Genomic DNA, 27,026 nt, shown 5'->3' with positions numbered 1-27,026 from the left:
GCGATCTCATAAAATTTATAAATCTAAAACATAGAAACGGCAATTGCCTAAATTTTACATAACAAAAATAATACAATACATTTTTTAATAAAGTGACTACGAAGTATACATTTTCATTGACATAATCGGCACATTTGCTAAGTTTCTTTGAGTAAATATTTTACGACATGCGCGTTGAAGACTATAACGAAATCCAAAGTTATAAATAAATTGGTTAAAGTTTATTACAAAACAACATATTTGTATCTTCTTTGTGCAAACTACCAATAAATAAAAAAGCTACCAAAAAGGTAGAGTATTTCAGATACATGGCAAGTCCTTATTTGCTTGACGTTTAATTAATTTGCGTCAAATGCGGCAACAAAATTCAAAATTGCTATATATAGTGATTAGATGTAACATTTTTCAAAAATGTGGATTCGTTGCCAAAGTTGAGAATGTGCGGTGCATATGTTAAGTACCAAAATAACAAAATTATCACAGTTTTTAACACATTACTTATTTTGTACTTTTGTATTTTAACGAATAGTACCTATTATAAACTAAAATAATTTAACCATATACGCTTTAACACGAAAAATAACCATATTGAAAATAAATATTAACATTATTAATTTTATAACTAATCATAGTCGTTCTTCAGACGTTGCCATAAAACAGTTTAAAAGTGTAACTGACAGTTATTAAAGCCATTATTTATTACAGCATTCGGTCGGTTCCCACTCACGAAACATTCGTATAAATAAATACATATTGCCGTCTCATTCATTCTCTCTGAAGACATTGAGATGAGGATACATTTGTAAATGGATGTTTCGGTAATGGAAACTGACGTATAGAAGAGTATCCACTTGAAAATAAATTAGAGCTTCGAAATAATTTTCCGTAAGTACTCATAGTCATATAGTACTCGTACTCGGAGGGCTCGATAGCATTAATAAGTAACGAGAACTTGCGAAATTATTAGGTATTAGGTATACACAAATTTATGTATCGAAAACTATCATTTTTCACACACTTTTTTTACATTTTAGAAAATCCAAATCTCACCCAGGATACTTCATCTTAATTTATTATGTAACTCTCAGTGCCATGAAAAGACGCAGTGGCAGAGGAGGAGGTAGACGGAGGCGACGAGGAGGTGACCGATCATGACGGGGAAGCCGACGCGGAAGAATTGCAGGAAGGAGAAGCGGTAGCCGTGCTGCTCCGCCACGCCGGCGCACACCACGTTCGCGCTCGCGCCGATCAGAGTGCCGTTACCTGCGGACACAACATGGCTTTCACTGACAGACATCTTGCCAGCTTTATCCCAGACCTAAGATCTGATCGATGTCGGACATGGAACATTTGTCAAAACCTTGTTCTTGCTCACCTCCCAAGCAGGCTCCGAATGAAAGAGCCCAAATCAAAGGTGCCATGGGCAGCCCCAATTGCGGGTTGGAACCCAGTGTGGTGACAACACGCACCATCATTGTAGTCAGTGGGATGTTGTCTACAAACGCTGATGTGACCCCCGACACCTAAATTGAAAAAATATTTTATTGAATTTGAAAAAGTCATATTCAGACATTATTGGCAATCAACTTTCAGTAAAACAGTTGACCTTACCCATAACATCATCAAAAGCGCTACAGCCAGCCTGGCACTCTCGTCCACTTTGAGGATAATTGATTCCGTTAGACCACCGATAAATTCTATGAGACCTAACTTCGATAACGCCTGCGAGAAAAATATATAATCAATAAAACAACGAAATATGTAAAAAAACGAACAAAAAAGTTCAAAATCGGTAGCGAAATCTTCTGAACCACAGATGTAAAAAAAGCCTATTCACCTCCATCAATACGAACAACGAAGCGAAGAACAGCAGCGTAGACCACTCCACCCGATGTAGTATCGGCTCCAAGTCCTCGCGGTCTGCCAACGTCAGCAGCAAGATGGCGCCGAGCAGCGCCGTCCAGCCCAGGGACACGCGGTCTGGAAACAAGGTTTACATCATTTGCGAATTCATCAATTGCTACGACCGCTTTTCCTCTAGAGTGATTTAACACATTCTTATCATTCAAATCTTAAATAAGTATTCTATGATGACTTACTGAGCTCAGGAATTGAGTGGAGGAAGAAAACGATGACGACGAAACTGATCGCAATCGAGGCTTTGATAAGAAGCGCCTTGTCCCGGATCTTGTACTAGAATCATATAACGTAGTTACTTAAACAAATGCATTTAATTACAGTGGCGATATAAAATGAATAACAAGGTTAACAAGGAAAGAAACTAAAAATTTGATAATCCAATCGCTGGTCGCTGCTTTACTCAAAAATTTTGTAGTTTTTGTTCGATTTTTTTGCACACAACTTACTTTCTCCTTCAACTCGACCAGCGTACTCTGGAAGGTCTCCTTGGGGAATACCCTCTTGATGCTCTCCTTCTCCAGCGCGGTCAGCTTAAGGTTGAGCTTGGCAACCTTCCGCTCCAGCCTCTCCCGCACCACCTGCTGGTCCTGGCTCAAGTGTGGCAGGGACTCGATCGCACGGCGCCAGATTGATATTTGGTGACGAAGATCTGTAATAAATTGTAAAATCTATACTGAGAGACCCCATTAGTGACCATTCAACCACTGAATGTTGCAGTTTACTTATTAATGACAAAATCAAGCGATTGTAAAGTAAATGAAATCTGAGTCAACAAACCTTAACCTCATTTTAAGATGAAGGTAAATTCTCGGAAATAAAATGAGGAAAATAATTTACCTTGTATATCTCTGGGCACGTTGAGCCTGAGTTTGCTGGTGTCTCTGTAGATGTAGCGCAGCTGGAAGTAAGTCTGCACACAGACCAGCACAATACCCAGCGTCATGTGCAGCGTGAAGTTGGTGAAGTTTATACCCTGGACACATCAGAAAAGTTACAAGTTACATACATAGATACAGTCAAATTACGATGGAATTTTACCTCATAATAAAATAAATAAGCAACACAAAATAATAAACAGGGACATGTCGAAAGATTACGAAGTACTAATACAGCAACAGGATTTTTTTTGACAAAAATTGTCTTCTTTTGCACAGAATAACTAAATAGCGAAACATAGATTTACTTCAAAATAATGCAACAATACACTGTTCTTATAACATGTAAATCAATATTGTAACTTACAGATTGTACAACAGCTTTGTTAGAGGCAATGATAACGTTGGGGGGGTCCCCGACGGGTGTGGCCGTGCCCCCGATGTTGCTGAACAGCACCATAGACATCAAGATGGGGATCGGGTCTAAGTTCATTACTTCACATAATCTGAAATAATTATTATAAAATTTAGTTTTAAAAATGTATAGTGTCCGTTTCGTACAGATATAGTGGCAATTGTTAATGTTGTTGTGTGGTACTAGGTCGCCACCATTACGTTATACTGCGAGCTTGTCAGCTTACCTGATGGTGACCGGTGTCATGAGGAGGACGGTGGTGACGTTGTCTAGAAAAGTGGAGAGCAAGCCGGTGATGGCGCACAGCAACGATATCAGCGGCCACAACTTGCCTCTTGTCACCTGCATACATACATACATACAAACGAAATCTTTAAATATAATTTATCAATTAAATTCTTGTAAAATTTCTGCATATTGTGAATGTTCATAAACTGAAGAAATGATAGTTATATCAACTGATTATATTTTGTTACAAAAACCTTAATTAACTTCCAGATTACAACAATAACTTTTCATGTTACCTCAAACGTGAAGACAGCGAGGAAATCAAAAATGCCTGTCTCAGCAGTGATGGCGACCAGCAGCATCATGCTGAAGAGTAGCAGCAGAGTCTCCACATCCAGCCAAGAGACCAGCTCAGGTACGGAAGGTCGTTCTCCCACCAGTGCGAGTACCGCCAGAGCGCTTGATGAGACGATGATGGCCGCCATCGTACGGTTTATTATCTGGACAAGGAATAAACCTTCGTAAATAGGTATAGTTATATTCATTGAATAACTTAAATGTTACGATTTCTTTATTTATTCACTAGTTAAATAACAAAGTTTGATTTACATATTCGAAGGTTAAATAATTCGTATTAAATCAAACAAACTGCATACATTCGATTGAGTGATAAAAGTAACAAAAACCAACAACAATGTATGATGTTGGTAAACAATATTATGAAGAGTTTGATTACATTTTTGTAGTTTATCGCATTGTAAGTAGGTCACGATATGCAGAACAAATACACATGTGGAGTCTCAGTGTAACTAAAGTTTCGAGTGCAAAGGTCATTGTATAATTTTACACGTACTTATGAAAATAATCATTAAAAACCACAACGGGACTGAATAATTTATATTTACAATCAGTAAGGATAAAACATATTTCTTTCCTTAATCGTTCAATAATATTTTTCTTTGCTTTTTGATTATTTGAGTTCATTTTTATCATCTGTTTTTATCATTATTCGAAACGAAAGTCTTTTACTTTTTAAGTCGTAGACAATGAACCCAAGAAATTAACCACGGAGCCCAACTGCCATGCCCTTTTGGCGATCAAACGACGTTGAGCATAAATAAACAAATGTGTATACATTTCTGCTGACACTATCATAACGGAAACAAAACATAAATATAGAAAACTCGTGATAACCGACGTATGACAGAATCATTGTACTCATACAAAATATATTAACGGCTAAATAACAATTTTATTCTAATAGAAATAAACCTCAAAATTATTTAAAGCAAGAACATCCTACATTTTTATGTAACTAATGTTTTGTATGTCATAACGAATAATAAAAGTTATCGAGCACCGGTTCTCGGGTGAGTGAACCTTTTGACAATTTTATTATTACGAAAATGTATATCTTACAACTCACCTCAAATATGATCAGCACGTACAAACCGCAGAGCAGGAGACAGGCGTAGGTAACCCCGCTGGCGACATCTATCGGATTCACAGTGTAGCTCACAGTCAGAGGTATAGTTTGTTTGGACGTGGTCTGCATTCGGATCATGTGAACAGACGAGGAGTTGGCACTTGAAGCATTCTTCCCTAATATAATTGTGGATGTACGTCGCTCCCCCTGACTGAAATCGAGGAATCTGTCTTCTTGCAGTAACACAGACCATTTCTCGGAAGCCTGCAATCAATTGATACATATACACATAGATATTAGGTCTCTTTATATGTCTTCTGCGTTCTGCTTGATATTATCGCCAAATCAAGTATAGGAATATAACCTAAAGTAACAATAAAAATATGTCACGTTTAACAATCATAGTCTTACCGTTACTTCTTTATTCTTGGATATCACGGGAGGTCCATCACTTGCAGACCATCTTTCGAGCCACACGGTCATCTTCTGAGCGGCCTCCAGTTCCGTAGAGTTCAGATGTTTTTCCATATGCTCCGGTAGAAAGGGACCAGATAATTTCACTAGCACCGACAAATTGTCAATCTCAGATGCGTTAAATAGGTAATCTAAAACAAGTAAAGAAGACTCAAATTGTATAATTAATTACTTTCGAAAAAAAAAACAACTAGGTTAGGTTTAGTTTATTTTAAGGCAAAAATGTTACGGCTTGTCTTACAGCGAAGTACGCGAAACGAACGGGAGCGGAGTAATACTTTTGTTTACATCGCCCCGCTCCGCCGTCGCGACGTCCCGCTCGTCGCTAATTTCGTGACCCCAGTCTAAGAATGTCTAAAACTTTTTGTTTGTTAAAGATATCGCTTATTTAAGAAGCAAAAGCTACAAATATCCTAGTACATATAAAAGTGCATCGAGTCAAACTATAGCGTCGTATGCAGACATAAATATCTTGTTACAACACAATACAACATAATACATCCTATAAAAATATAAAGTAAAAGATTCCATTCTTAAAGTGAATAAAAAATAACAAGTCAATACTTGTTAACTTGATGCATTAACGGTGTTCGTGAAGAATGAAAGACCCATTCATACATTATTCACAGTATAGTAGCAGCTATTATATGTAGCTATACCGGTTTTGTTTAGTATTTAGCGATCTAGCTGACTGCAAATTGTCCACAGCACGTGTAACATTCAACATAAAATCATAAAGTTGTGCAAACAAACTTCACTATAAACGAAAATTAAACTGACAACTAGAGTTTTTTTAAACAGTCCATATTTGGATAAGCATTTCTAGGCTCTAAATGTGTAGTGTGTATAACGATTTTAAGAATGATCGCACCTTTAATTTCGCCAGGTCCCACGAATGTGTTTCTCTTGATTTCCTCTTTTTCATTGTAAAGCATGAAGACAATTGTGAAGAAGATCCAGGAGGCGATTAGCAGCATCATCTTTACGTAATGCCTCGCTTTGGCCATCTGAAAGGGGAAGGGGCATTTTGACGTACAACAATATATTTATGTGATATTTCGGCTTACTAGTTGACTGTCGCAGAAGTGGAATTGCCTGAGTATTGTAATTTTTGTCACTCCTGCATTCTGATTTGATTCTAAAGGTACCCGTACATTGGCCAGCGGTGGACGCACCCGCAGCACGGATGATGGACACAGCGCTATGAAAAATTATACAAGGCAAACTAAAACCCGCTGCGGACCGTGCGTGCGGTGCGTCCGGCGCCGGCTAATGGTCGTGTACCTTGAGCCGATTAGGTGTCATAATCAACAACACATTTGTGATTGTAACTATGTGTTTAAGTAACCTTGACGCTGGTAGCGTGACCCTTTGGCTAATGACCCTATTGCATGGTCAATTTTTTGAGATTTTCGACAGAGTTAAGTCAAATTAAGGTTGATATTGTGATTGATACAAACTAAAAAATCCTCTATTTTCAAACTTTAGGTAGATAATAACTAGTTTTTATTTGTAATTACGGAATAAACCTATGTTTATGTTATGTCTATACAAAGCGATTATTCAAAATCGGTTTGATATCAAGTTTAAACACTGAAAACTGTATTTACAACACTATAAATATTAGGGAAAAACTCGTTTAAATCGATTACATGATATACAAAGGATATAATCAAAGAGCAATTATTATGTAGCTCTATTCAGTCTAGTTCTACACTGAATTAAAATGTCGAACTTACCTTTGTTGAATGTTTATGCGTTTGTCCCTTCTCCTCCCTAAAAACAGGAAAAAAGATTATTTAGAATTTAGTTCTCCTGAGCCAGTAGATAATAGAACTAAGTAAGTGATTTTACACATCAATTAATATCGCTTCCATCATTCCTTAAAATATATAATAAATTAAATTAGAACAGGCTGTTACTCACTTTTCGCCATTTTTGCTGAAATTATTTGCTTTTTCTGGGTCTTTAATATTAACACCGTCGTCATTGGCAGATACAGTTTTGATATTGTTGTTGTTGAGATGCGGCGCAGACTTGACGAGAGGCAGACGCTTTGTCTCCGGCGCGGAGCCATTTGATGACTGGTTCGAAGAGAGAGGAATGTTCTCGAGGTTACCTGTGGAAAGAAGAAGTTACATATTACCAAACTAGCTGTCATCCACAAATTTTGTGCTAAAAACTAATAGCTTAACTCTGTTCCTAAATTCATCGTGATTTGAATTATATCAGTTACGAAATGCCAGGGTAATTAACGTAAACCACTTAGCACAAGCTTTATGGTTATTTGTAATGGTCCCAACAAATAATAGTAAATTATTTCAAATAATCTGCTAAACCAATTAATAAGAAACTGGACATTCGAAAAACTTGTTGAAACTGAATTGGAGTCTTCGGAGAATCGATTTAATGTCGATTGCGTTTATGACTTTAATATTTAAAGCGAAAACATCACAAAACTAGGGAAATATATTAAACATCTCATGTAAATCATAAAATAACTTCGATTTCTTATATTCTTTTCGTTTTATCGAAAGTGAAACCCACATAACTTAATTTTCATTTTTCATTAAAAAATGTCTCCATTAAAATAAAATGTCGTTCCATTTATTTTCCAATAGTAATTAATATCAAAAGCAATATAACAGAGTCACGAGATACTAAAACTTACAATCTAAATCACACAAACTTAACAGATACAATTTACATACATAGTAAAATTTCCTTGATCACAATTTTTTTTATACCATAGACTCGTGTCACTAACAACGTGAATATAACACAATGTTATAAAGATTTTTTTCTTTGGATAGATCGATTTGAACGTAGAAGCTGGATATGCGAGAGTCATTGTCCGGCCCTGGCAGATGACCTACATACGCGAGACACTAGGGTTAAAGAGAAATCTATAAGCGAGAAAAATTTCGCGGTCCCTTGGACCCTTGCTTATTCAGGTTCAATTGTATAGTGTAGCATACTAAAGACTTTTTAGTTGACTTCAAATATACGTTAGGATCATAATATATGTAAGTTATATAGGTATAATTTATCGCGTCAATATTATTCCTGATTACATCGTAATTACATCTAGACATCTGGCTTTGAGATACAACGAAACACGTGTATAGATATTTGCTTTATTAAATACACTATCATTCCCTTAGTTAATCAAAACCATAGCATAAATTAATTATTAGTAATCTTTACCTTTCAAAGACTCAATGAACTTTAATAATCTAGTTTATCCAGGACAAAAAAACAAATCTATTCTCTTCATAATATTAACAACGCTCACCACATCATATTATAAATGCATTAAAGGCATACAAACAAAACATTTTTTTTTGGCAGGATGTTTTAAATAGCTATTATTATAATGTCATTAGTCAATACATCATTATTAACTAATTGACCAATTATAAAAAACTAAATTACATGTAAATGGAATAATATATTAAAAAAAAAACATACGTAAATCTGTTTTAAATAACTTTTATCCGATATGATATCATATTAAAGATGGTCAGTTTTAACTCGTTTAAATAATACTATAACTTTAAAAGAAACCAATAGAAAGCTGTTAGAGTCGACATAGAAAATCTCCGTGGGAAAACTACTTTAGAATTATATGATAACATTCGATACCTTATTGCTCGGATGACTACATCAGAAACATAAAAAAATAACATCACAATCGGTTTACCAGGGGCAAAGTACTACAGATAATATAAAAAATAAACAGGTGAATTAAGAACATCCTTTTTGAAGTCGATTAAATAAAAAAATCGTTTGGAAATACCGAACCGTGTAATATAATTTTTGCATCCTTGTTTATACTCCTCCCATAAAATTCGTACAAACAATCCTAACAAGGGATTTTTCATTATCACGATTACTCATAAAAATACATCAGTCGTTATTTGGTATTATCAAATATCACACTTTACGCACCCGTAACTAATTCTAGTTAAATAAACTGGCATTCGTAGTGATAATAAACTGTACAAATACACCTGTGCCAAATTAATATATATGTTGGGGCCTAAAATGCTGCACAAATAACCGCCATAAAGGGCTTAGGACAAAACAAATATTTCAAGGTTTTAACGCAACTTCTTCTTACAACTCAATTTAGAACTTTTAGTATACATATGCTTAAAGTTATTGACAAGGTTTGCTTTGCTTTTTGTGTTAAAGTATGTAAATATGCGTGTGGGTTTGTTTGTCCTTTTCATTGTCAACGCCTATAGGCCAAAAGTCTTAACCGATTTTGTTGTAAAAAGAGTTGTTTATGTTCGTAAGTCCTAACCTAAAACCTTACGTTCCAACGTGTGTCTTTAAATGGTCGACATAAGATAATATTTGCCTTAGAGTTTCCTATTGTATTTTTGTGGAAAAACACAAGTCAAATATGGAATCACATTTTCTAGTAACTTCGATATAATTTTTTCCACAAGACCTTGTCATCTGAAGGTAAAACATTTGTGATTGAGGTTGATTTGCACAAACAAATCTTAACAAAACTAGTTGTTTTACATCTTATTTGAACCACAGACATAAATAATAAATAGTTTGTACGTAGTAATTGTAGGTTGTAACATTATTGCAAAAATGTAGCCTGCCTAATAAAGGCTTTATTGTCATAAGATATACTATATGTATGCCAAATTTCATAGAGACCAGTTCAGCCGATCCGGAGATACCTTCAAACATCCATCCATCCATCAATTCAAACATTCGCATTTATAATATTAATAAAATGAATTACCGAAACTATGCCATATTGGCATGATCTTTATTCCACACCACGCTATGCATATTTTTCCTCATGCCAAGAAGATGTAATGATCTGATAATTGAAAATTGTGAGTTGCCATTCGATTCGTATTCCTCCCTGCAAAGACTTCGAGGCAGTCAGACTGGCTAGGTTTATCGTTTTTATTTAATTCATTGGTGAATGGTTTGTTTGATAAGAATTAATTAAGTTGTCTACAATTTATTAACCTTGTCTTGTCAAGTCAATAATGTTTGGTACAAAAATAAAATAACGAAAGGGTAAACAAAGTGAAGCCCTCGATTCCAGGAGACCTTGGACATTACGAAATCTCAAATGAGACGCACCCGACACACACATAGCATCCATAAGCGACTTGGTATTTTTCATTTTTGACACGATTCCAAGTGGTATGGCGGACTGGCAGACGAGGCGATGCTATTTTAAACCGGTTCGATCCGGTTCTGGTCGCAATGGCCGACGCCTCGGCTGCATCCGAAGACGATTTTATATTTTCAGTTTCTTTTTCATTCGAAAGTTTCTCGAATATTCCACACCAAGTTTATATTTATAAAAAAAAACTTTTGAAACTAGACAATTACAATCAGACATGACATCAGACTAAAATATAGATAAACATTAATCGAATCTCATTTAATTTTTAATAACAAAGTAATGCTCAAAGTGAAGACAAATTGAATTCGCTCTTTACAAAAATTGTATAAAATAATCTATACTTATCCCGATTTCCTCAGTTTTTATGAACACCCTACTTACGATTCTGTTTGAGATTATTTTGGAATGATGTTAGGAAAAAATATTCGCTACTAATATTAGAATGCTTTTTTATTTTGTTTTGTTGTGGCGTGTTAAGTTTACAAACAACATGATCATAATGCAAGGTCAGCGAAGCGAGATAAAAAACGTAAACAGCGTCCATGGGTTCATATTATTTATGCACGGCTGACAGAAGTTTTTATCATGACCTCCTGTAGCCTACACGATGTGACCGATTTTGTCGGGTAAGGTGACATACGATTCGTATTCTTCTTCGGCCGTTATAAAGTAGTGCGTCATATTTTAACAATTCTTAAAACTAAGCATTGCTTGTATAGATATTTTATCTTACTTATATTATAAATGCGAATGTTTGGATAGACGGATGGATGTTTGTTTGAAGGTATCTCCGGAACGGCTGAACGGATATTGATGAAATTTGGCACACACGTAGGACATAATCTGGAAGAACATAAAGGCTACTTATTATGTTTTTTTTAATTCCGCACGAACGATGTCGCGGACAACGGCTAGTTTCTATTACCACAATAACATAGCTAATACATACGCGAACACGCCACCAACGCAACTATCACTTTATATAACACGGGCTGTAGTGAAATGAGGAAATAATAATGAGAAAATTAAATGATTAAGAGTATTTATGAGGGCAAGGGACACTTCTGTAGATAAGATACTGTTTGTTTTAACATTAAAAAGCTATCATTATTATATTGATCGGATTAACGACGTAACGGCCTAGACCTGAATAATGTCATGTACACTCGCGCGCAAAAATCTTGATCAAGTGTAAAAGTAATTTTTCTTAGTTATCACCTGTGTATTTGTATGACAATTTGAAAAATATTGAAATGTAAATGTCATTTTCGACTTATTTTTCATAATAAAAGATTTCTCATTACTCCTTTATTCGTAAATATATCAGCTGATTAAAATAAACAAATCGAGGGTTCACTGCGGTTTGGAAATTTGTAATGATTTCAACTTTACGACTCTTTTAATATATCATGTAAATGCGTAGACTTGTGTGAAACTAAAACATTTGAATCATGAGTGATTTAAATGGAATAACAGGAAAGACTTCAATTTAATGGAGTTTTTGTATACAGTGGACAAATTCCAGCACCAATACATTTATAAATATATTGAGGTAAATCTTTTCTTTAGCGAAATATTCTGTGTCTTCTTAGAAGTAGTTGTTATCTTTGTTTTTTATAAACAGAAGGAAAGAGGGAATATGTTTTTGTACATGTGTTTCGACAGTTAAAACACTAAGTTAACAAAACTGAAAATGAATATAAAACTTACCAAATTCTTTTTCATATCGTTGCCTGAACGGCGCTAACTCTGGGTCGTACTTGATCTTCTTGGGCAAGCCCAGCCACAGCTGGATGGCTTCAGCAGTCAGCTCGCCGCATGACACCAGCGAGTATTGGCTCCGGTTCAGCTCCTGGCTGCTCGGCCTGGACACCCCACTCCATTTCTTTACACTTTTCACAAATTTAGACATCTTCATACACTTATCATAATACTTTTATTGTCCAAACACTGGAAATTTCATCAAATTAGATATTGACCGGTCTGATGTTTACTGTCAATGTGATTGCTAGATTTTTTCTGAGAGAACAAATAATATTAGAGATAATAAAAACTTTCAGCCAATATTGTGATATAAAAATAATTTCAAAGTAAAATGCAATTACACATGTAATGGTCGTAAAAGTTAATTTTGACTTAAACATTTAGTTTTAGTTTAAAGTTTTTCATATCCTACACGGTTCCGTTAATTCAAATTTTAACAGAGATGAAAGCTTCTTGATACTAAAGACACGAGATATGTTTGTTGAAGATCGAGCTTATATCCAACTTCTAGCAAATGTATTTAGTACCATATATTCTATCACGTGTTCTTCAACGACGGTTTACGAGTTTCAATAATTGTAATTAAGATTCCTACAAACATAGTTACAATTGTTTTCTTACAGAAGATTGAAATGTTTTACAAAATAGGTGCAAATGAGTACAGTTACTGTCGTAGATCTGTATATTCCTTACAATCAGTATATATAGAGATTATGTTAAACTACGTAGTTAGTTGTTGGTGCGAGGTAACGCAGCAATAAAACATACCTTGATGAATTGAGGTCTTATAGTATAACAATGAACTCAACACTTCGAGAGACATTTAACTCACGAATATGTAATGAAAAATAAAAAAAATATCAATGTAACACAGAACCTAGTATAATGTCGTATAAAACATAATTCGTGAAACTTTCGTAATACTTTGCATGTTCATATCTTCTATCGATAATAACAATTATCCCATACTATTATCAAAACATGGTGTCTATAGCACATCTAGACCCGCACCGATGCAATTCAGTGTACGTACACTGCAGTGCACATTTGTGCAGTCTCGCAGAGGCTAACGCCCCTAAAGCATTCCAAATGCATCGTCTGTGAGCAAATGTACACAGTTTATTCATACAGCGACGCCTTGCAGCGGAATACAGCTATTTATAACGATTAGTTACACCGATTTTACCTTGTTTTGTAAATTGCACGTTCGAGCGTGAATGTACATTGGGTTTACTTTTGCCTTTTGGCGATTAAATTGCTTTTTATCCGTCGTTCGAACAAATTGTAAAGTCTGGACACCATACAATGAATAACCTAACTTCTTGTGGCAAATCTATCCGAGAGATGGCGCTATTTTGTAACTGCTAATATTAACTTAAAGCTCCAATGGTCATCTATGGTTGTCATAGAACGAACAAAGTATTAAACTGTAAACATTGAATGAAACAGAATTCCTAGTGAGTTTCCACTGCAAAAACATCTATACAAAACATATTTTATCTTTGAAATTTACCTTTGTACTTCACCCAGTTTTTACTATAAAGTCTGTTATCAATCTCATGAAATGTATTTAACATCATTCAAGATAACACTAATAATAAATCATAAGCAGATTTCTAAATATTTAATCGGATTAGTTCTGTCATCGTGAGATATTGATATGTTATCGATTTGAAATAACTTTTTCTAAGATTACAATATGAAATGTTACATTATAAGATTAATATTAACTCGTTTATGGAAATTTTCCAAGCAACTAAATTTATTTTAACTTTTAAATTGAATAATTTATATAGAATGCAGTTTAACGTTATTTATTTACATAACGAAATGAGACGCCTCGTAACCGCGTTTTAATTAAGTGTATAATTTTCAATGTTATCGTTCATTTAGTCACAGTGATTCATCTCAAATATTCTAACTATGAATATTATATAAACTATTTAGCAACAATTTCCTTACACTAATAAATTGTAATATGATAGTTTTTAATAAATAAAAATCATACTGTTTTAATTACATATACTGATGTCTTTGCTACGAATTAAAGTTTATCGAAGATCAGAATTATGCCTAAATAGAAATTATATATTTAAAATATTCCTCAATTTTTACAATTGTTTGTTATTAATAAAACGTCACCAGATACAAGCACAGCTCGACATTCCGACGTTTATTGTAATAAAATAAATAAAGCCACTTCACCCGCGCGATCACAAACATTAATTCATACGACGATTTAATTCATACTGACACACAGACCGCAACACACGCTATTGTCTAGAGTAAACAAGTCGTAATTATCTCGTAAAATTATAATAAAATATATACATCTTACACTGAATTACGAGCTATATATATGACGGAACATACTTTAAGTTTCAACTGTACAGTTTTACTGAACAGTTAAAACTGAAATTGTGTAGCTGGCATCTAACTAAATCGACAGATATTTACATGCTCGAAGTACCGTAGATGTGGCAAAATATGGAAATTGTTACAGGCCGACCTCCATCCGAATAAATTATTTACAACTGGTTCCCCCCTTCACAGTGATACTACCCTTGAACTGATAATCATTTAGTTACAAAGACTGTTTATTAACAGTAGTGTCTCATAACAAACTTATTGCACTTTAGTCACGTTCGAAGCCACAAAAAACGTCCATAAATACATCCCGCGCTTTTATTTGTTTAACAAATGCAAAGAAACCTATTGTTGTGGTTAACTCCATACAAGTGACTTATTCGTACTATATATTCAAGGTCATCTAGCTAAACGCAACTATTATATTGTATTTAAATGTAAATAATTAGCACCGTGCTCTAAAAAGTTATTGCAAAGACAAAGTTGTATTTATACAAGTTTTAGATGTTTGAATGAATAATTTATTTGGGGAACCAATACATATCCAACTGTGTGTAACACAACGAGAAATATAAATCGAATGACATCTCACACTTCAAAGCAGAGCTGTTTCAGCGACACAATGACGCCCGTGACCTAGATGGTAGGCAGAGATTATGAATTTTCAGCTACATGTTACATTGAAACGAAATATTTTAGCAGATAATATTAGCCTTCATTCATTAGAGATTTATTAAGCACTAGGTGTGTCCGCGACTTCGTCCGCGTGAAACACTAACTTTGAGATGCGCGCGGTTTTGAATAGTACTACGACATTGCAACGTTACTTTATTATTCCAAAAATTTTTTTTCTTAAATAAATTTAGCCTAAGTTGTTCCTTAATAACAACAGCTAGCTGCTAATAAAGTCCCGTCAAAATCGGTGCAGCCATTTCAGAGTAATCTCTACCGGCCGGAACAGACAGATACTAATTGTAAAAAATGTTATTTTGGTGTATGTAACGTAAATTCATGTAGTAAAAAACGGTAATTTTAATATTACAAACAGACACTCCAATTCCTTGAGTTCTAGCATCATTTAGGTGCTGTATTTAATAATCAATACGGACTTTTGGACAACATTAATGGGAACATAATTTAACACATTTGCGTCTTATCTATATTATGATGTTAATATGTACCGATGTAAAATTTACTATTTAAATAATAGTTTTTCCTGTTTCTAATTTTATTGTTTTGTTATTGTCTTTTGAAAAAATTGATTCAAGGTGGGTATCATTGAGGTTATAGCTTAAGAAAGTCAAACTCCCGTGAGATAACGGCCGTCAAACTATTTTTTTTTTCTTTGCTGCCGTTAAAATTATAGTCGACTGGATAGAAAACAAATTACCAAGTTATCGTTAGACAATGGTTGTGAAGGGGATAGGAAAGTCTCCGAGTCTAAATCAAACGGTACATACAAAAGGACATAACCCGCAAAGTTGAGCTAGCACGATCTTTGTTGTATATAAATACGTTAATATACGTATTTTGCTTATCCGAATTGTTCATTTTGGATTTAATCCATATGCTATTCTCCCGTGGGTCGTTAATACCGGTGGCACACCAACACGAAGATGAAACGGAACCATAGCAAAAATCTTCTGTAATTTAATGAAAATGACTAGGAATTTCTTGGGAACGTTTAAATCTAATCAAGTTTTAGAGAAAAATCCCTACATACTCCTGTCGTTTTCGTGTCTTAGTTTCCTTTAGGTGTTACTCATCACTTTGTTTCCGGTTCGCTTTTAAGATTGTTGTACAGACATAAGAATGAACTTGTAGCTCGTATACATGCATCTGTCATCAGATGACATAATATACATACAACGACGCATATATTACACAAGTTGTATTAGAATGTTCCAAAGACTTCCTCGAGCATTATAATAGTATATCGTCGATTATAAAATTATACAGTAAATTAGCTCCGACTCGAAGTGGAATAAATCGACTTCATTTGATAAATAATGAGAAATCTCAAGATCATAATAATTTATTGCTAAACAGTGACAGTTTATCCAACAGTTTATAAAGTGAGATGATAATTAATATATGTATATTAATATAATTAGTTTGATTGAACGCGATTACTAACTGTGAGTTTTCACTACCTAAAACATATTCATTTTTTTGCGTAAGAAGGCAATTAGTTAAAATGGTCACCCATTGGTTGTAATTCGATGGTAATTCATAAGCAAAGATTTTTTTTATTGTAAAATAGCTTTCTGCACTTCTTTGGCGCTGGGCCAATTTTCTTAAAAAGGTACGCAGTTTTCGTTAAACGTAAAACGAAATACAAATATAATAATAAACATATCGAATCTTTTATTTATTTTGTCGTGTTGCAAATAAAAAAGCACTAACTGAGACAAGATTTGCAGAAGAACGAAAGCTATACAAACCTTTAAAATGATCGTTCCTTTGTTTAATATGTTGTTGTGGACGTAAATAAATTAATGTATTTTATTATGCATTTCAAATTATTTAAAATGTAGGATTTAATATCGTGTGGTTAATGTTATTTAAAGACAGTATTAAAAATAATTCCAATGACATTTTAATGACCAAAGATATTTTTTTTTTTTAGTTTCGAGTTTTGTAATTTACCAACATAATATGGATTACAATTCAGTTGTTCAGTTATCGGAAAATAAAGAATATTGAAATTTGAATAACTTGAATTGTAAATATATTTTTTTTCACGTATTATTATAATGACATCGATCTAATCGATATAAGTACATACATGTGAAGCCGGCAACACTATCGCTGACAGCCACACACTTTCATATCCTACATTTTCCATCTATATTTATGTGATATCTTTTAATTAATTGCGTGCTGCGAAACTCTGTTTTCATTCCAGTGTCTACCACTTACATGTTGATTTTTACAAGTGTAAAGTGTGCTTGCTTGCTATGATTTTAAGCTTTTTTTTTATAAGTAATCACGGACGGTAAAACAAGGTGCAAGTTCTGTTCATATTTTTTATAAAGTAAAAAAATCAACATGTATAGGATAAAATGTATTTGACAATATCGGCACTTTGATTATGTAAGGGAAAGAGGGAAACTTAAAATTAATGATTAAGTATAACGTCTGAATGAAATAGCAAAACCAACCCAGAGAAATTGTGCGACTACTTTTAATTTTAATTTTGTTATTCAAAATCTAATCCAACTAGCATCGGGCAATCACAAGACAATATTGGCAATTTTCCACAAAACGTAGGTTCCATAAATTTTATATTTACATTTAGAAAAAAAAAATAACATCATCGACCCATTATTTCACAACACGAAATTGTTTTTGACACACGTTACACTAGCTACGATTAGTTTTCGCACGTTTTTTGACGTTTTAACTTTTTTTTACGTTAATTTCCCGCCACACGTTCGGAAAGGCGCGCGCGACGCGTTCAACTGGCTGCGTTTGTAAACAGAAAAGCGATTTTATCAGCGGGCTCGTTATCAACAGATGTTTGCTTTACAATTAGAAATGTTTAATCGGATAAAATTCAAAGCACATTCTTATGAAAATTATAGATTAATTATATTGCCGGTCATTAAAAACATATTAGCTGCACCAACATTTTGAATTTCTTTTTGTTTAAATGTTATTATTTTATAACGTCCTGAATGGAATAGAGATTAAAGAGAGTTTCAAGTAATGAGGTTTTTAATAATTTATAATCCTTTCTTTCCTACACGCACAGATAATAAAATGCACCTCAAAATTACATTTTCAAAACTTTTTTTATGATATTGTTGATTGACATTTATAATGTTGATAAAGGCATTTAAACTGTAACACCATAAAAGGACGGTGAAGTTATGAAGTGGCCATAAACGAAGATCATAAATGACTTAGCGTTGCTTTCCGAGACTAAAATCTCTGTATAAAATATATCAACATCCCTGTCATTATCTTTGACAAAACAGAGATAGCAACATGTTTTAAACGGAGATTTAGTTCTCAGAAACCAACTTTAAAACTGTAAGTGTAACATTATTTACTAGATGTAATTACGCTACAATATGTCATATGCTATTATTGCTTACAGAATCACATCTGTTGCTCGTTTTATAGCAATATACAATTGCACAAGTCATATACATCTTTCTTGACGTTACATTTCCGTACTAGCTGTCGCCTGCGACTCCGTCCGCGCGGAATAAAAAGAATCTAATTAGTAGCCTTTGTGTTCTTCCAGACTACGTTCTACGTCTATGTCAAATAAAATCAAAATCCGTTGAGCGGTTCCGAAGATACCTTCAAACAGACATCCATCCATGTAAACATTCGCATTCATAATATTAGTAAGAAGAGAAATAGTAAGATTAGTGAGAAGTAACATACAATCGTACAAAACACATACATCTTTCTTGACGTTATATTTCCGTATAACGTTCCAACATAGTTAACATACAATGAAGAAAAACAAAATTCTTTCCCTGTTATAAACTTGATTACGACATAATTCCAAACAGGAAAGAAGTTCGTGAGTTCCTAGGTTGTAAAACATATCTAATTTATGAAAGCTAAAGGAATTACATAAAAAATATAAAAAAAACTTAATAAATGTATGGATGTAAAATAGCAAGAGTGTTGTGCCAGGATCGCTCCAATGGATATCCGTAATCTACGCAGTGTCTACAGATTAAACGTGTCCAAGATCTAGATATAGATTTCTAGATACATTAGTATTTTCTGGCACTTAATAAAACGACGTTTATTTTCATCTTGAATTTTAAATAGATTTAATATACAGTAGCCATGCCAATTTAAAAATGTTTCAATACAACGCAGCGACACAGATGAACTGTGAGTTGCCACTGCTTTTCTCTTTGTAGAAAAAAAAACAAAGTTTAAATTTAGTATTATAAGTTTGTCTTCTCTCTTTTGAAGGCAACCAAATACATCCAGGCTATACCACAACTAGTGTTCCTCCCTAATACGTACATTCCACATCCCCATTAACACCCTTGGTTATACGGGACATACATAAGTTAAGGGAAGGGATATCAGAGACTTAGAACATTAATCTTAAAAAAATAACTAAACTGAGTCAAGAATTAAATGCTATGTAGTAATAAATCTTTTATTCTGCAATATATACGTAATATATAGGTTCATTAATGTACAGTAAATTGCAGTTAACATCGTCGATATGATAATTTATAAACATCGGTGAGACAACACTGATAATGGATTGCTTATCACAATTAAGTGATAGGATATCACATTGGCTCGTGTGTGCAATTCTTGCTGAACAGTGGCGTGCGGTGAAAAGTCGCAATCTATGACGTCATACTGCAAGTATATAGTAGCATTTTTTTATTAAAATATACCAATTAGTTTATAATTAAAATGTAATTGTGCTTTTTGCTTGTGCATTTGATTTAATTCATTCTTATTTTTATTTATATAATGTGACAATTTGTTGTAATTACGTTTATTTTTGATATTATTTTAAAATTAAAAAAGTTACAAATACTTTTCCTTTGTTGTAACTGGGTGGCGCTGCTATTTGTTCTGCAACTCATATTAGTAAAAATTAAAACCACCATTTTATCTTCGCTTTATCGATTAACATTGAGTTTTGTTTACAATATTACAAATGCAATTTAAATATGTCTCTTTGTTTCATTTTCACAGCTAAGCTGACCTTCATAGAGTTTTACTTATTTTAAAGAGCTACAGAAAATAATATAAAATAGGTTTTATCCGAAATAAACTGAATTAAAGTTGTTAAGTCTAATATTTGCTCTGGAATATAGAGTAATCAAAGTCGTATCTATGGTTTACTGTGTCATAGAGTGGTGGTGGAGAGTGGCGCGTGTAGCTGCAGTAACAAACAATAGACAAACAATATTTAACTACGCAAAGAAAAACATCGCCTCTGATAAGATACCATGTGCCATTTTACTATTCAGACAGTTTCTATTTCTATGACGTCAAATAATGTTTAAATAGTCCGAGAAATATCATATCATGTTTACTATATTTTAAAAGGGCTAAACAGCACTAGCAGTAGACCCACTGCTATGTAAAGTTTTAATTTTTATATGTTTGTCCCTTAAACGAAATTTAAACACGTAGTAGAATTTCATGAAACTTTGCTACAATGACTTTTGACAGTCTGATCTCACATAAGTGGAATAAGAGAAATGATGATAAAGAGAAAATTGTGTACTCGATTACGTATTTTTTACAAGCAAAATATTTACAGAAATTATTTTATCTTTATTTAAATAAGCCAAAGTTTTTGTTTCTAGATTTACGATGTATGCAATGCATTCAAAGTATTTGAGAGATACTCAACAAAAGTCAAATGAATGAAAGTAAATAATGCACCAAAAACTGGTACAGACATGGAAACATCCAAAAGAAACCTACAGATCGAAAAGTTTTAGTAAGACTTTTTACACTTTCTGTTATTTTTTATGACACTTAAGAACTTTAAATCGTGAAATAACTAGTACTTGTGATAACTAAATAGCTCTATTTATTCATCGCATCGAATTGAAAAACTACAATGTCAGTCCCGTAGAGCTCAATTGAAATAATTTAGCGCCTGAAATAAATTATGGCTTAAAACGAAAAAACTACTTTGCCGTAAAATGCTGACAGGATCACTATAACAAATTGTCGGCTGACTTAAAATACTTGAATTCAAATTTGTTTATATAAATAAAAAATCAAATGGCACTAGGATTACTTATAAAATCTTTTTTTTTGATCAAGACGATTATAACCTCATTCGATTTAAGAAAAATGACATCTTGTAAATATTAATATAGTGTAACTTTAAGCACATTTTTATCAAACGACAAGAAAATAACCCGTCATATAATGTAATATTGTAATAGAGACACAAACAAATCTACGTAAACATTATGCCAGTTAAAAAAACTGACAAATAATGTTATCTGTTTTGTTAAGATAAAAACGTTTATTAACCGTTTATTTTATTACGATTAAATTATTTTGCGTCATGGGATATTTCCAACGAAAAAGCAGAAGTAGTTAGACCCTTAATTCATCCATAGTAAGGCGTAGATAAATAATGTAAGTAAGGTTTTCGAATTTAAAAAAAAACATTAGTAAAACCACGTCAGGAACAATTGAATTGTTCTGCCCGAAATACTAACTCAAACGTTACACGTTGGTTACTATACCAACGTGTAATGTTTAATTTTTTCCCGAGTGTCGTAGTTATGGAAAAGCAATGCGGTCTGCAACAAGGTCGCACTGCACACTTCTTGTATTTGCTTACCATTATTTGTGACAGCGCGATACTTTGCAGGAATACCACATTCTGTGACGTCGCTATCATACTATCACGTGTTTAAAACTGTTAAAATATACTCACGGCTTACTAAAGACCGATTGAACTTGGGGTTGCCAGGTGTGCGGGTCGTCCGGAAAAAATAATAAAGTTGAGAAATTTTTGATACCTAATACTTTCGTTTCTTTTGGCAAATCGTGCTTTTGTCGAGCTTTGTCAATTTATGAAGGAAATAATATAAAAATAATACACATATTTAAGTTGTCTACTGTGAAAGCATTAATCGATTTAGGTTATACACTAGCTGTCGCTCGAGACTCCGTCCGTGCGGTTTTTAAAACACTTAATTAGTAGCCTATGTGTTCTTTCAGACTACATCTTTGCCAAATTTCAGCGATTAAAACCGTCATCGAGATACCTTCAAACAAACATCCATCCAAACATTCGCATTTATAATATTAGTAAGACAAATATTATCTTTTACAAAATTAGTAAGATTATCCAAAACAATTTTAATGTTGTAATGATAATTAAGGATTTATATTATTATAAATTTAACATAATTAATTAAACCAAATAAATTAATTATAACTTTTATGTAATTTACAAAAACAATAATAATGAATGTCAGTTGTCTATTATTATTCTTAAAAATTCTAACAGGCAATAAAACTTATTTGTTACAAAAACGATAACTTTGTAATTAATATGTAATTATTTTAATTATACAAGTATATAAAGAAGATATATTTACATGGTTTAAATAGATAAGTATATAATTAATTACTTTTTACGTTTCCATCACGACGTAATTTAACAAAAAAAAATATATATAGCGTTAAATATTAAATTGACGTCAAATATAATACAAATTTAAATAAAATGTTCATTGTTTAAATGTTGCGTCTTACACGTGACTTTTTTATTTTAAATACGAGCGAGGAAAAAACATCTGCTTTATAAATTGCTTCTGACATATCTTCTTGTCTTAAATCTCATTGACATGCAAACAATTGCATTTTATATATTTTATGCGTATAATTAAAAAAAAAACAAAGGTTCACATGTCATTAGTGGCGGCTTGTCCTTAAATGCCAGGATTTAAAAATGTAAATATTAAAAACTAAGTTTTACATCTATGCCGATTTTCATCAAGATTCGTTAGGCCGTTCCGGGGATACCTTCTAACAAACATCCATCCATTCGTCTAAAATGTGAAGTTTATAATGTTAGTAAGATGTAAATATAACTAAAAAATTCTTATTTTGAATTCTAATCTCTAATGAGCGAGTTCTGACCTACGAGCCGCCACCTTATATTATCGTAAACATTTGTTGTTTTCTTATTTTAAATCAAATATATAACAGTTAGGTATATAAGGACTAAAATGTAGTTATAATGAGTTTCAAAATATTCAAGAGCATATAATGATATACGATAAATTAACAAGTTCAAAAAAAGATTGTGAATTTATTAAAAAATCAACGTCCTATTTCTTCCATGTGCTTGAACTAGCCGTTTACCTCAAAATCTAGTTGTCACTTCCGCTGTATAATTATTGGCACATTCATTCATCAATTTCCTGCTTTCTATTTTTAATATTTTTTATTATTTTTGTCCATCATATAACAGACGTCTGTTCAACCACATGCGGTCTTTTTAGATCACTGGCAGATAAGAATTGGAAAAAATTAAGGAAGAGAGAAGTCACGTATCTCTCTGCTACTCCCTTCTCTTCTCTATCTTCTCTGTCCTGCTGATGGAAAAAATAAGAGAATCTGTTGTTTGATGGTTACAGAAAAGAGAACAAAGTCATTTAAGGCTTAATTATCGATTGATCGGATACATCAATAATATTAGCCTCAATACAATTAAAAAAACAGTTATAACTGTCGTTTGTGATTATTTATTTTTAAATAAATAAGGATGAGAGATATATTGAACGATATAATATAGAATATAGAGAGACGGTACCTTACCGGGAAATAATGCCGGTCCTTCTCACCCTAGAAAGGAGCCCTCGATGTGTCCCACATTAATGACTTATGTTTTGATAAAAAAAAAATAGATCCACAATCTTCACTCAATGGTCACAATCTAACTAAAACTCAATTTTTCATCTATAAAGTCACATAATTACAAGAAGCTTTCTTCTCTTTATGTTCAGTATCAAAAAGATTTAATTACTTAAAATAATAAGTAGTAATAGAAGTAATTCAAAGATATGTGTGAAGTCAACCAACCAGCACTTGGCCAGCGTGGTTGACTATGGCCTAATCACCCTTAACTTAGGGTAGGCTCCGAGCCCCTCGATGGGGACGTATAGCGAGCTGATGATGATGACATAAAATAATTTGAAAGAAACTATTAAATACTTACAGTTTTTCTTCATACTTTTCATCACGCAACGACTGACGCGTCCAAGATTTCTTCACTGACTTTTCGTTAAAGCTTTTGTAAGCGAGACCACTGAATGTATAGTAACTATCAGAACTTGAAGAAGACATCGGACGGATTCTCTTGTCTGGCTCAATTTTATCATCATCATTTCTTTTAATTTTTCTTGAATTGATATTCCGAAATACATCACTAGATATGGAGCCGGCTCCTGCGTAATCATCCGAGTCTGTAGCGACAATCATATCAATATATCCATCTATTGTGTTACGATATTCCAGCTTATTATTTTGATGACAAACCAAAGAACGACGTAGTTTGTCTTTTTTTTCAACTTCATTTGTTTTATTCCTTTTAACATTTTCGAAATCTTCGGTTATTTCGAATCCATCGTTGTGGTAGGCGCGTTTATCCTTGTTCATTTTTGATATCTGAAATTTTAGTTTTTTATAAATGCGTAAAATAATATGAGAGCTTAATTTAAAGCCTTAGTCTATACTAATACAAATATTAACATTTTTAAATATTATAAATCCTTATAATATTTACGTATAAATTAGTTTTATAAGTTTTTAAATTTTTTTTATCGTAGTCGAGAAGAATTGCGAAAAAATTTCAATTTAACTTCACAATGATATATTCTAAGCACATCAAAAAAATATAATGCTTTCAAACATTCCATTTTAGCTCTGATGTCGATGATAATGTGATATTAAATTTCAAACAAAGTAAAAATATTTTTAAAGTTTTATTTATTACCCAATTTTAATAAATAATATAAGCAAATTTCCTTAACTTTTTTAATACGTTTACATAAACCTCGAGTTTCAATTTTTATGTATTTACACTAACATTAATCAGTTTAATCAGATATGAACTAAGCAATAATTTTAATTTTCTCTTTCAATCAGTGGGCCTAGCAAGAATAATTGCAACAATCGCCATCGTATCGTCAACAGAATTTTTATTCAAATTTGTGCAGCGCCTCTATCGGGCGTATACCGCACTAATTTTGATATAATTGATATACGATAGCGATTGTTCGAAATATTTGTATAAGACCCAAAGATGTTCTTTGGTTGGATATGTTATTAAAGTTCGAACGCGCTTGGCCAATGAAAAGCTCGTATTACGTAAGAACTATTAATAATATGATCGTATATTGACCTTTAATGATATTGCCAGATATTTCTATGTAATAAAAACTATCATAAAAGTCTAAAGCAGTTATTCGAGACGGTCAAAAATGTGTTATAGTTTAGTTTCAGACTGGTAACGTTGGTGAAATACCACAATCACACAGAAGAAAGGCGTTAACTTTAAGTCATTTAGCGATTATGCAGATGAATATTTTCCGGAAGCCAAATTCTACACTTCTTCCCCTTTCTACCCTTATCCGATAAGTAATATGGGGAGATTGGGTCTGGCAGTGAAGGGAGGTAGAGAAAAGTGTGCTAACCTTTTCGCGCACATTCTCTTCTCTGCTATCAAAGGCAAGCAACGTAATTGCTAACTCATTTAACTTATTTCGTCTTTCACGCAATCCATCCATACTTTTAGACATAGCAATGAAATAATAAAATAGTTTATTTTTATATTAAATCTTAAGATTTGATTACATTTGATTTGATTCTGATTGCTCTTTGGTTTGAATATTGCTATTAATGTCCAAAGGATGTTTTCAGTAGACCTATCCATTATCTTACATAGATTTAAATTTATTGACATAAAATTTGGCGATTTAATAGAAAAATAAAAAAAAACATTGCCAATATTGGTAACTAAATTATTACGATATAAATTTAAAATAATACTTACAATGCTGCTGGCGAGATGAACAAAATTATTAAACAATGTTTTTTTTATAAAATATATTGAATGATATTTAATTGACGTCCGTTCGTAAGCACGGTGTTAACACAAATACCGTTCAGGTCCGAGTCGAAGACAATCGAGGAATGCTGCCGATAAACACATGGCTCTTGTTTTGAATTTTGTATAAAATTATTGTGTTTAACTTGCAAGTTGTTTAAGTAACGGAGAGCGACGTAGTACAACAAACGCGATGCCACCATACAACTTACAACTAAGTTGGAGTCTACTTTTTATTTTAATATCAGACTAGCAGTCGCCCGCAACTTCGTCATCGCGGATTAAAAAAACAGGCTATAATATTCCAGCATCTCTGCATAACTACTTTCCCGCATAGTCCCGCCAAAATCAGCCCTTCGTTTTGAAGATAACCCAGAACAAATGCGATTTGGGGACAAACAGAATTAAAAAATTGGAATGTCGTTACAAGCAGATACATCATGTTTGCGAAATATCAAACATATTATCCGATGTTACATACAGACAGTCCAATTTTTATAATTGTATAGATATATTAACCTTTTGATAACTAAAGCGAGAGAACAAGATGTACGGCACAATCTAAGTCTAAAACCTCACTGCACTGTCTAATACATATTGGCATCCCTTACATTGTCTTGAACAAAACAGAGACAACAATATTGTTTTAAGTGTCACTGCACTTAATATCCATAGAAACAAACGTAGGCTCATAGTAACTATGAAAGACATTAATTATAATAATTAAGTAGTAGTTCAATGATTTAGTTGATATGAGCATGGTATTTATAGTTGATGTTATTTAC

General features: G+C 33.0%; 1 protein-coding gene across 5 annotated transcripts; it reads right to left on the bottom strand.

The window, feature by feature from the left end:
* Positions 1-925: 925 nt before the first annotated feature.
* Positions 926-26,781, bottom strand: LOC106124578 (P protein-like). Of its 5 annotated transcripts, XM_013321400.1 has the most exons (18): positions 26,761-26,781; positions 24,352-24,800; positions 12,219-12,373; positions 7,265-7,457; positions 7,078-7,114; positions 6,210-6,345; positions 5,276-5,469; positions 4,865-5,128; positions 3,735-3,938; positions 3,437-3,552; positions 3,163-3,301; positions 2,758-2,893; positions 2,367-2,569; positions 2,100-2,193; positions 1,838-1,980; positions 1,612-1,722; positions 1,376-1,523; positions 926-1,263 (listed from the first exon to the last, which is right to left on the bottom strand). In XM_013321400.1, exons 2-18 carry the CDS (start codon positions 24,789-24,791, stop codon positions 1,085-1,087), a joined length of 2,892 nt encoding a protein of 963 aa, XP_013176854.1. In that variant the 5' UTR covers positions 24,792-24,800; positions 26,761-26,781; the 3' UTR covers positions 926-1,084. The 5 variants fall into 5 exon arrangements, with proteins under 5 accessions (XP_013176854.1, XP_013176858.1, XP_013176857.1 ...); XM_013321404.1 differs by lacking the exons at positions 24,352-24,800; positions 26,761-26,781 and adding an exon at positions 17,935-18,166 and having other exon boundaries at positions 12,219-12,458; XM_013321403.1 differs by lacking the exons at positions 24,352-24,800; positions 26,761-26,781 and adding an exon at positions 17,958-18,166 and having other exon boundaries at positions 12,219-12,458.
* Between the last annotated feature and the right edge of the window lie 245 nt (positions 26,782-27,026).

This window comes from Papilio xuthus, unplaced genomic scaffold (assembly GCF_000836235.2).
Source record: "Papilio xuthus unplaced genomic scaffold, Pxut_1.1 DF825946.1, whole genome shotgun sequence".
Lineage (NCBI taxonomy): Eukaryota > Metazoa > Arthropoda > Insecta > Lepidoptera > Papilionidae > Papilio > Papilio xuthus.
Note: the sequence above shows the minus strand (reverse complement) of the source record. Positions and strands in the feature narration are given on the sequence as shown.

Bases quoted from the DNA above. Each gene is read 5' to 3' on its own strand.
- LOC106124578 (XM_013321400.1), bottom strand. From the start codon at position 24,791: ATGAACAAGGATAAACGCGCCTACCACAACGATGGATTCGAAATAACC. The intron at 12,374-24,351 runs GTAAGTATTTAA...TGGGGTGTCCAG, and splicing joins GAAAAGTATGAAGAAAAACT to GCCGAGCAGCCAGGAGCTGA. The intron at 2,570-2,757 runs GTAAATTATTTT...AATTTATTACAG, and splicing joins CGTGCCCAGAGATATACAAG to ATCTTCGTCACCAAATATCA.